The sequence below is a fragment of the Antechinus flavipes genome, chromosome 3, assembly GCF_016432865.1.
Source record: "Antechinus flavipes isolate AdamAnt ecotype Samford, QLD, Australia chromosome 3, AdamAnt_v2, whole genome shotgun sequence".
Lineage (NCBI taxonomy): Eukaryota > Metazoa > Chordata > Mammalia > Dasyuromorphia > Dasyuridae > Antechinus > Antechinus flavipes.
Genome location: NC_067400.1, coordinates 254,494,429 through 254,506,767, shown reverse-complemented (window position 1 = coordinate 254,506,767; position 12,339 = coordinate 254,494,429). Strand labels below are relative to the sequence as shown.

Sequence of the window (12,339 nt, the reverse complement as noted above, 5' to 3'; positions counted from 1 at the left end):
AAGAACCCATATTGCAAAAATATTTATATGAATTCTTTAATACTATTGCATTGTAAGAAATATTGAAAGAAATAGTTTCAGAAAAACCTGAATTGATGCAAAGTGAAATGAACAGAACTAGCCAAACAGTTTACACAGTAACAATAACAGCATTTATACAGTATTGAAACTGTAACAAATTGAAAACTGATATAATGACTTGTCACAATTTCATGATGAAAAATACTATCTGCCTCTAGAAAGAAAACTGTTGGACTCAGTACAGATTGAAGCATATTTTTTAAATCTTTCTTTTTTTGTTTTTAATAAATACGCTAATATAGACATTTGTTTTGCATGATTTCATATTAGTAATGGACTTTCTACTTTTTTGCTTTCTTAATAGAGGAGAGAAGTGAGAGAAAAAGAGAATACAGATCTGAAAATAAAATGAAATATAAAAATATTTAATGTTATTACTTTTTTGTTTCTTTTTTTCCAGGTTGTCCTTTACTTATGTATTTGCATTATAATTGTTCTTTGTCTTTTGTGTAAGATTGACCCCATTGACCCAAGTTCAATTTTTTCAATTATTTCTGATATGCCACCCAAAAATTCTCCTTTCACAATTCTTATTTCTCTTTTAAATTATTTGGGAACCTCTTGCAGTTCTATTCTTTCTTAGCAAATACCCAGCCTCCTCTGCCTCATTAGATATTGATTCATTTTCCTTTTTCTTGTGATATTTATTATGTTTATATTATGATGCAGAGGTCATTTATTCCTTCTTTACTAATACCTTTCCTTTTAGTTTGTCTGCTTGTTCTCAAGGTTTTTAACTGAGTTTTCTTCCTCCAGAGATAGTGCATGCTGGGATATTCTTGTTTCATTCACTAGGCTATTCAAGTTCATTGTCTTGGTTTTTGTCCCAGATGACCTCTAGAAGATAGAAGTGGTTCCAGATGGATGTTGAAATCCTTTCCTTCAGACTTAATACAGTGCCATACATATTACCATCATGTCCCAGTTCCTTTTATTCCTCAATTCTTTGACTGAATTCTCTTGTATCACAGAGGATTGCCATGTCATTTATCTAGCCAAAGCAATCTTATGTTTTTTGACAGTGCCTTGGCAATGGCACAAGAAAGTCTCACCAAATGATCTCTGCAAGTGCTACCTTTTCTCAATCCTCACCCTTCTTGATCTCTCTGCAGCCTTTAACGTTGTTAACCATCCACAGCTCTAGTTTTTTAAGACTGCTTTCTTTTGGATCTTTTTATACCTGTATCACTGTTCTTATCAATTTCCATTTGTGGGTAATGCCTGCCAACCAACAAATGCCAACCAAGTGTTTCTTGTAAATAGGAGTTGTTACTTCTTTCAGTTGTTGTGGCTTTCTCACCCTGGAACATCCAATCATCCTTGCATCCAATCATCTTTGCATCCTTCTCAATCTGAAATATCCCTCTCTAAAGCCCCACCTCCTTCTCTAATTACTGAGTTACTCCTGGTGCCTCAGTTTTATGCCAGTTTTATCTTCTTTAATTTACTGGGTTCCAGGTTTCAAAATCTTGCTCCCATTCCTCCTCTATTACTTTCTTCCCACTTACCTTCCACCTTTCAGCGCCATTAAAATGTAACCCCCTTGAAAACAAGGACTGTATTTCTTTTTGCTTATATTTTTATTCCCCATCTTTAGCACAGTGCTTGCTACATAGTAAGTGGTTAATAAATGTTTGTGGACTTCCCTTTATGCTTTTCTTTAAGCAGATGCAGGGTTTGCTAGCTGTCAAAGATTCTTCACCAAGATTCTTGGCCTTCATGGTGGTCACTGTCAATAGGACATTTTATTTAATTTTTTTTTTTTTGGTGATTCCTTAGTTCTTGTCTTGCTGTTTAGAGATGAAAACTATGTCAGGGGTCCTCAAACTACGGCCCACGGGCCAGATGTGGCAGCTGAGGATGTTTATTCCGCTCACCCAGAGCCATGAAGTTTCTTTATTTAAAGGCCCACAAAACAAAGTTTCAGCCCTCCAACAGTCTGAGGGACAGTGAACTGGCCTCCTATTTAAAAAGTTTGAGGACCCCTTCTGTGGTCTAGAAGCCAAATGCATTTCTTAATCTGAACCAAATTTTCTTTATTTTTTTAACCATCAACATCCTCATGAAGTCACCATCAAGGTGAATTCAATATATAAAGTTGTATGCTGATTTAATTGTGAGAACCTCATCAGGTTTTTCACAAATTTCTTTTTTTGACCATTGTAGACAATAGATAATGGTCCATAAATTGCCCCCAATAGTGGTCATGTGTAGTTTTGTTCATCATGAACACCACAAGGCTAAGATTGCCAAAGGACTCATGAAATGTTTCTTGTTAACCAAGGCCACAAAATTAAATAATTCCTATTTGATTCTCTAAGAAGAACTTCTAAGTCTTTTTTTCACTTGACAGTCATTGCTTTGTATTCTGGTCTTATAGAGGTAACGTTAATAATTGTTTGTGGTTCAGATCCTAAAAATATTGATTATTGTGCAAATTATATTTAAAATACTAATTCTTAATTATCTAGAGAATGTCTAAAAACTGTGTGAGTCTTAGGTCCATATTCTGATAGCACCTGAGAGTTCTGGAATTGAAGCGGGCTTTTTCATTAAGCACTAAGAGTCATTTTGTATCTTTTGTTTCGTGTGACTAAAGCACTCATCATCAAGTAATCAACCTGATTTTGATGTTTTTAATACTTTTCCTCATTCTCAGCATCTTGGGCACTATGTTGCCAGAACTGTACTATTGAAGTACTTCCAGCATATCACCTAACTTCAATAGCTATCTGAACTTATATTCTGCTGACATCATTAAGAATTCAAGAGTCACTTTGTTGACATATTGAAATATTAGAGTAGAATTTCTGTGGAAGTGACCCTGAGTTCTCAAAGGCTATGGCAGTTGTTTTTAATTGTTATTCATTTATTAGATCTGCGTTATTAAACCTGTTTCTTATTTGGGAGCTAAAAAATACAATTTATTTTTGCCAAAGTTGTCAAAAATAATTGACTGTTTCTATTTGAAGTATAAAGCCTGCTATCAAGTCTCCTGGAGATAGTTATTCTTTAACATCAAATATTTTTAGGATTTTGAAGGTCACAGATTTCAGGTTTGAGTATTTTAAAAATGAAGTTATTTTTGAGCTGAAGGGCTTTCAATTAACAAGAGGTTATTTTTGTTTGTTTGTTTCCTCAAACCATTTTAAGTTGTTTTGGAAGAGATTCTAACAACAATGACTGGATGATGTTTATTTCTGACATCTCTTACACCAGGGTTTCTTAAACTTTTTCTATTCCTGATTCCTTTTTGCCTAAGAAATTTTTATGTGACCCCAGATATATAGGCATATGAAACATTTGCTGATAAAAAAAACATAATTTTGTGACCCCCTCAATTCAGATATGAGACCTCATATAGGGTCATGGCTGTATCTTACTGATTTTTCTTATGCATCAAGATAATTGTATAAATGTATGTGTATATGTATATGTGTGTGTGTGTGTATTATTTAACATATTTTAACATGTTTAACATATATTGGATTACTTGTCATTTAGGGGATGAGATGGGGAGAAGAGGATGAAAATTTGGAACACAAGGTTTTGCAAGGGTCCATGTTGAAAAATTATCCATGCATATATTTTGAAAATAAAAAGCTCTAATAAAAAACATATAAAAGATAAATGTATATGTATAACCTAAAAAAAAAATACTCCAAAAAAATGTATCATGCACTTCTGAAATGGAGAACAGAATCAAAAGAGAGGGGCTAATGTCCTTACTTTGAAAGAATTGTTGCTGGATTCATTATCATTATTATTATAAATTTGTTGTCTATATACTTTATACCTAAGTAAGAGAAACAACAGACCAGAGACAGTTGAAGTTTTCCTGATGATTGAGCCAGATGTCGATAAAGGATGGTACAGACTTCTGCCTAGACCTCTTCCATGCTAGCTCTTGTTGAACTGAAGATCAGATATGATTTGAGAATACACAGAAGAGATGCTCATGTAATAAAAATAATAATAGCATTTATACAGTGGTAGCTGAGGAATATTCTTCATCAAGATTCTTGACCTTCTTAGTGATCACTGTCAATAGTAATTTTTTTTTTTGGTGATTCTTTAGTTCTTGTCTTGCTTGCTCCTTAGACACAAAACTTCTGTGTGGTCTAGAAAGCAAATGCATTTCCAACTCATTTGTTCCTCCAACAATCCTATAAGGTGTGTGCTCTTATTATTCTCATTTTGAAGATGAGAAAACTAAGGCCAGAAATTAACTGGCTTGCCGGCTGTTGCACAGCTGGGGAAAGTATAAGGAAGATTCAAATTTTGTTCCTCATGACTCCAAGTTAAATAATCAGTGGTGTAATTTAGATAATCTGCCTTTGAGCATTTGAGGGTTAATATTGTCTTTTCTATATTTTAATAAGCATTTATTAAATATCTATAGCATTCCAGATACTGTGCTCATTAGTACTATAAAGGCAAAGAAAAAAATTAAATAGAAGTTACCTCAAAGAACTTATATTCAATTGGGGGCAGTCAACAAGTATGTAGAAAATTAAACTCAAAATATCTGCAAAGGAATATTTGGGTAGTTTACCACAATAACTGGGTGGGGTGAATGATGTTTGTGATATTTAAGTGATAATTAATAAGTGATATTTAAGCTAAACTTTAAAGGAAACAAGATCTTCTTTAGAGTTGTTTTGGAAATAATGCATTTCAAATATGGAGGACATAGTATGTACAAAGACCCAGAGACAGATAAGAACACTGGAAGAGATGGCATCAATTGCTCATAGAAAAGTTGTCATTGGTAAAGAGACCATCTCTTCATCAGAGAAAGGGATGAAAGAGGAGGGAATGGAATATGGTATTGAAGAAGTTTTTGAGACAGTGATAAGGAAAGCTCAGTGATTGTGCATGTATAAACTTCTATTAGATTGCTTGCTGACTTGTAGAGGGGGGATGGAAAGGGAAGGAGGAAGAAAAATTTGGAATTCAAAATCTTAGAAAAATGAATATTGAGAAAGAAAGCTCACAAGAAATGGTGTTTGTTGTCTTAGTAAAGTATGAGATGGCCTCAGCTGAAAATGAGGGGGATGGGATAGTGTGGGAGGGAAGTTGCAAAGAGATTTGTAATAGCTTTTATAGATAATAGGGTGGAAAAATAAGGATAGGATTGTCTTACTGTGGTGAGCTCAGTTGAACTTAGATAACCTTTGTAGTAAATCTACATTCTTTACTTACATTCAGCACCAGATTATGATCGGAGAGGTATGATGGGGTTTGGCAAGATGTGAATACTGACAGGGATGAAGGATGAGAAATCTGAGCACAAAAGACAGTTTAGAATTGAACTTGTTAACTATAGCATCAAAATTATAAAGGGAAGAAAATGAAGGGAAGACTGGGGTGATAATCTGGAAGGGGGTACTAAGAAATAGAGAGATTGGATTTCCTGGTGAAAAACCTATGAACCTATGAAGAATTAAGGGTAAATCCTTGTGAAGTTATGAGCTGATTCTAATTGGTGAGGACACTCAGGACTAATTGAGAAGGCCATTAAAGTACAACATATAATTTATTATTTCTCATTTCAGATGGGATTTTTTGCTTATCTTTTAAAAATTATTTCCTAACTTGGTTTATAAATGAGATACATTTGTTCAAATATGGTCAGTGATTATCAAGTCAACATTCACTAAGAGTTCACTATGCAATTAGGTACAAGATTGTCATTCATTAAGCATTTGTGTGATAAATACTTTACTAATTCTGGGGTTACAAAAACAAAATGGAACAAATCCTTCAAGGAGAGAGCATTCTGTCCGGAAACCACATAAATACAATATATACAGAACACAAAACCAAAACTTGGTTGCTATTTTAGTTGACTACCTTTTTTTAAAATTGTGACAATTAAAGATCAGTTATTGTAATTTCCCAGCTTTTATCAGACAAAACACAATATTTAAAATCTCTTGAGCCCCAATATTGTGCTTGCACCAATCTGCTGATATACTTTCACTATGGTAAAAGCTAGATCTGCATGTCAGCTCAAGGCAGATAACTGAACAAATAGCTGAAAGAAGGGCTTTTATTGAATGTTGTGTAATTGTAGGAATTAAGCTTGCCTCAGAGGAGAATTAATAAAATGAACTTCCTTCCTGTCTTTGCAGAATTGGTGTTAAATATATATAATGTTAGATAGCTTATGTATTTCTTTCTTGGAACAGTTCCTTTTTTTAAAAATCTTTGCCAGAACTGATGACTCAATGATTAAAGGAGGGGTATATTTGGAAATTAGGGTTTCAGATAAATGCAATCAAAACAAAAAATTTTTAAGGGTGCTCTAATTGAGATGTTACTGGAAAGCACTTTCTTGGAGTGAAATGTTCTTTATTACTTCTTAAATATTGCTATACTTTAGGAACTAAAGGAATTGTGGGGATATATGTATATATTATTATAATTGAAGGGGAGGTGAATATTAGCAGAATTTGATTTTTGTTTCTTTGGACAATGTAAGTAATTTTCTTCTCTCTTTTTCTTACCTTCATAGGTGAAAAGACCCTAAAGACTCCTCAAAATGTAAGCGTTGAGATTATAGATCATAATTTTATCCTGAAATGGAACTGGGACAATGAGCCTACAAGCGATGTTACTTTTTCAGCATATTACCAAAAGTATGTGTGTATTTTATTTTCTGATATGCTAGAATTATCTGAATATTTTACATGAGCAAAGTGGGACATGCTAATATTTTAATTTTATTATTAGAATATTTTCCCTTTTCTACAATTAAAAATTTTTTTTACATATATTGCTTATGTGTCATCTTGTTCAAAACAAGATCCTAGAAAAATCATTTTTTAGAGTTAGATATAAAGGAATAAAACGTGGATTCAATTTAGTTGGGAACTCTCAAGCCTTTCTATCCATTTCCTACCCACAACCTTATCTCCATGAATTGATCTAGATATGCCACCTCCATTATCAGCAATTAGGTTTTGCACCAAGTTGTCTACAAATACTAATGATTCCCTCTGGCAGGCCTTGCAGATATATGTGGAGGCAACTGGATGGAGATTATTCAGAAATAGGCCTCAGTCACCTGCATAACTCTCTTTTTAACTGAGAAATTTCAGCTTTCCTTCAATAATTATGCACATTTATGAATTGTTATGAATTTAAAATACCATCAATGAGATCACATAAATTAAAATTTTAAACAAGAATGACAATTAAAACAAACTAAATCCCAAGCAAAGCCAATAATAAGCAAAATGATTTTTAAGACCACTAAAAACCTATATACAGGAAAACAAAACAATGTTCAAGAAGTAGTCAAGAATAATTTTTATGTACAACTGTATCTTTCTGATTTGTTTCTCTTTATTTTGGTTTGGACCTCTCATAGCATCAATGTATAAAGCACCAAATAGAAAACTTCTACCAATGAGGAGGTTTTGGAACCTAAAGCACTAAAATAATTGCCTGGAGGGTTTGAGAGGTTCTGATTGATTCAAAAGAAAGGCTGTCAAGATTTTAACTCCTAACATGGGTAGACCCAATGTAGTCAGTCAGCAAGCTTTTCTTAAACAATGAATATGTGCCAATACTGGGAATACAAAGAAAGGCAAAACATGGATTCTGCTCTTAGGGAACCCACATTCCAAAAGGAGAGACAACATAGAAATAAATAGGCATATTCAATATATATACAGAGTAGATGGAAGGTAACCTGAAAGAGAGAGAGATTCCTGTAGAAGGTGACAATATTTTTAAATTATGCTATCTAGCCACTTTTCTTCTAGCTGACACCTCAGATTAGTTTTATTTATTATTACTTTATTAAGATCCCAATGACTCTTGGGCATATGTTCAGATATATGCTGGTTTAATTATTAATTATCTAAATTTAAATTATTATGGATTTGTTCTGTCACTCCTTATTTTCCTTCTGACTCCTTCAGCCTCTAGTGGTTGCTTGGTCAAAGCTGACTACTTATAGAAAGGAACAAAAAATATCTTAAGATAGAAAAGATATCAGAGAAAAGTTAGTCCAAACACCTTATTTTAGAGATGAGAAAGCTGAAACCCAGGGAGGTAATGCCTCTTAGAAATATATCATGAGAAAAGCCAGTAGTTTGGTCAGATAAGAAACACAGATAAGAAACATAGCATTGATATATACAAAATATTAAAAGTTCTAAAGAAATATATCCTCAGCTCTTATCTCTCACTTGAACTATAGTTCCACTTTTCCAGCAACCTATTAGAATTTTTCACCCAATTATTCTGCTTTATACAAAACTAAAATAACTAAGTTAAAATTAAAATATTCAAAATTAAAACTTCCAAAACAAAATTCATTATCTTTCCCCCAAAATCCTTCTCTCTTCCTCTTAACTTACCTATTTCTATCAAGAATATATTTAGTGTCCTCCCAGTCTAGAACATGGACAGTCTAGAAATCATCTTATTTCTGTGATAGCAGCTGTGTCCTGCACAGATACCTCATAAATGGAGCCTCTGAAACAAGGAGACAGGAAGAAAAGTTTGTGGAATAAGTTTGAAGAACATAATTGTTTTTCCTTCTTATCTAAAATGTTCTGTTACAACTCTTAGGAACCAAGTTCTAAAGAACTTAAGAATAGAAGACAAGTTATTAAAAAGGCTGCAAGGGTTGCTAAAGAACAGCTGTGCATATTAAAATTAGGGTATTAATAAGGGGAGGAAAGAGGAAGTAGACCCAAAAAAAATCAGAAAAAAAAAACCCAGTATTTCTTTAATCTTTTTTTCATCATTGATTATGGAGAAATCACTACATTTAGATTCTAAGCTGCATGAGGAAGTAGAAGTAATATTCAAAAAGATAAAGAAAAAGAGAATCTTTATCAGATTAACTATCTGCACAACAAATCTGGTCTGGACAAAAGCAGCTACGCCCAAAGAAAGAACACTGGGAAACGAATGTAAACTATCTGCATTTTTGTTTTTCTTCCCGGGTTATTTATACCTTCTGAATCCAATTCTCCCTACGCAACAAGAGAACTGTTCGGTTCTGCAAACATATATTGTATCTAGGATATACTGCAACATATCCAACATATAAAGGACTGCTTGCCATCTAGGGGAGGGGGTGGAGGGAGGGAGGGGAAAAAAAAATCGGAACAGAAACGAGTGTCAATATAATGTAATTATTAAATAAAAAATTTAAAAAAAAAAAAAAATCTGGTCTGGAGACAGCCAAAAAATTGATACCTATCTGTCCATCATCAAATCTAAATACAAAGAGAATTATCTATATATAAATTAAGAGCATGTTTGATAAGAATATTAATGAACAACAGTCAGGCTTTCACAAGCTGTATTGTACAATAAGACATTATTGTCCTGAAAAATACAGAGAATACAAGATCTCGTGCCAATTTGATTTTAAAATAGTATTTGATTCAGAAAGAAAAATATGACCTTAAAATCTATTAGAAGAAGGTCCCTCCAATATGCATTAAAATTACTCAAGATCCTTTAAGAGAGCAACGAAAATAATCATTAAGCACTATGTAGATACTAGATATTATTATTATAACATAAATATCAAGCGAGACATCAAATAAGGAGAGTATGTTGGTGTACAGTGTTTGCTACAGTGATCGGGAAGATCTGATGAAGAATCCAAATTAAAAGGAGATTCCCTATGGATGATGAGATCCTTCAGATGCTTCTGTTTGTAAATGACATATTACTGATTGTATCAAATCCCAGAACATTGCAGAGCTTTCTGGAGATATATAATCCCTTGAAAGTTTGCCCCAACTATCCACATTAGAAAAACCAAGTATTTAAAGATTGTCTTTTGCTTAGTTTGAGACATGAACTTGGATGGATAGAGCAACAGTGGTTGGAGCATAGACTTGTATTACTGTGATATTGAACACACTGTTCGTGTCTTGAATTTGAATAGATATGGTTTTGTCATTTTTGAGGTTATACCCCATTTTTTCACCCTTTTTTGACTATCAGTATTAACTATCATGCTTACATATGCAATATGACAGCATGCAATCATATTCTTTTTTAGCTGTGTTTATTTAAACTTTAATAACTAAGACCCGGGATGTGAATACATATGTGTGTATTTATGTTATATTTGTGGATATGTATATATACATGCAAGTTAATCCCTTTTTCCAACTCATCAAATTTAATTGAGTAATTTCTCCTATTCATTGAACATGGATTTCTCAATGCCTATTTGTTGTTTTAATAATACTTTCTTCTCCTAGATTGAGTAATATTTTGTAATTGTCATTCTCCTTTATCTGATATTCTGGAATATACTATTAAAGCTCTTAAATTATTTCTGTCTCTAATAATGATGTTTCTGACAAAGAAATATATCATTGGCATTAATTTACTTGGTTGCTTTTGTTATTATTGTTCAATTTTCAATTGAATCTGACTTTAATAAACCATAGCACTATAGGCCTTTCTATCCTTCACTATCACTTGAAGTTTGTCCACGTTTATATTAATTGTTTCTATGATATTATCTGTCCGTCTCATCCCTTGCCATCTTTCCCTTTTATTTACCTTCAATTTTTCCCAATATCAAGATCTTTTCCAATAAGTCCCACCTTATTATGTGGTCCAAATATTTCAGCTTCAGCTTCAGTATTTGACATATTAGTGAATAGACTGAATTAATTTTTTTAAAGTTTTAACTGATTTGACTTCCTTGCTGTTCAAGGGATTCTCAAAAGTCTTTGAAGCACAATTCAAAAGCATTGATTCTGTGGTGCTCGGCTTTTCTTATAGTCCAACTCTTAGAACCATATATTGTTATTGGAAAAAACTTAATTTTGATTATCTGAACCTTTGTCAGCAAGGGGATTTTTGCTTTTTAGTATGCTGTCCATATTTGCCATAGCTTTCCTTCCAAGGAGCAGATGTCTAATTTCATGGCTGCAGTCATATAAAATGAGCACAGTTATTTAGTAATATGAATATTCTTTAGCATTGCCTTTCTTTAGGACTAGGACATAAACTGATCTTTTCCAATCTAATCCAACATTAGCCACTGTTGAGTTTTCCAGATTTATCAGATATAATGTACACATCATTTTGACTACACCATCTTTCAGGATTTTAAACAGCTAAGCTGGAAGTCAGTCACTTCTACCAGCTTTTTTGTTATCAGTGCTTCCTAAAATCTACTTGATTTCATTCTCCTGGTTGTCTGGCTCTAGATCAGTTAACACACCATATTGGTGATGAGTAATGTTATGATCTTTCTTCTATGGTTCTTTTGTATATTTTTGTCTCCTCTTTATAACCTCTATATTTCTGTTAAGTCCATATCATTTGTATCTTTCATCATGCCCATTTTTGCATGAAATGCAATATCTCTAATATTTTTAAAGAGGTCTCGTCTTTCCCATTCTATTGTTTTCTTCTATTTCTTTGCTCACTTAAGAGAGCCTTTTTATCTGCATTCAGAGGAATTTTTCTTTCCTTTTCTCCTTTCCCTTTCCCTTTACTTCTTTCTTCAGCTATTTATAAAGTTTCATCAGATAGGATTTTGTTTTCTTGCTTTTTTTTGTAATGTTTTTTGTAACTGTTTCCTGTTATATGTGTGTATTTTTTACTTTTCTAAACACATGCAAAGATAGTTTTCAACATTTACTGTCATAAAACTTGTGTTGTAAATTTTTCTCCCTCTTTTTTCCTCCTCCTCCCCAAGACAGCAAGCAATCTGATAGTTAAACATGCAATTCTTCTGAACGTATTGCCATGTTCATCATGCTGCACTAGAAAAATCAGATCAAAAAGGAGGGAAAAAACAAACAAACAAGCAAACAAACAGCAAAAAGCAAAAATACTATGCTTTGATCTACATTCATTCTCATAATTCTCTCTCTTCATGTGCATAGCACTTTCCATCACAAGTCTATTAGAATTGCCTTGAATCAGTGTATTTTTGAAAAGAGTCAAATCCAGCTCAGTTGATCATCACATAATCTTGTCGTTACTATGTACAGTATTCTCTTGGTTCTGCTCATTTCACTCAGCATCAGTTCATACAAGTCTTTCCAGGCTTTCCTGAAATCAGCCCACTCCTCATTTCTTATAGAATAATAATATTCTATTACCTTCATACACCATATCTTATATAGTCATTCTTCAACTGATGGTCACCCACTCAATTTTAACTGCCTTGCCCCTACAAAAAGGACTATTACCTGCACAATATTGTGAACCTCTGTCTACAATTCTTCAGTTACTCTATCAGAT

The 12,339-nt window shown here is 33.0% G+C and overlaps 1 protein-coding gene across 1 annotated transcript in view; it reads left to right on the top strand.

The window, feature by feature from the left end:
- Window positions 1-12,339, top strand: part of IFNAR1 (interferon alpha and beta receptor subunit 1) — a 46,140-nt gene that overhangs the window by 6,920 nt on the left and 26,881 nt on the right. The window contains exon 2 of the mRNA XM_051984951.1: window positions 6,602-6,725. Within this exon, the coding sequence (XP_051840911.1) occupies window positions 6,602-6,725 (124 nt within the window). The remainder of the gene's footprint in view (window positions 1-6,601; window positions 6,726-12,339) is intronic.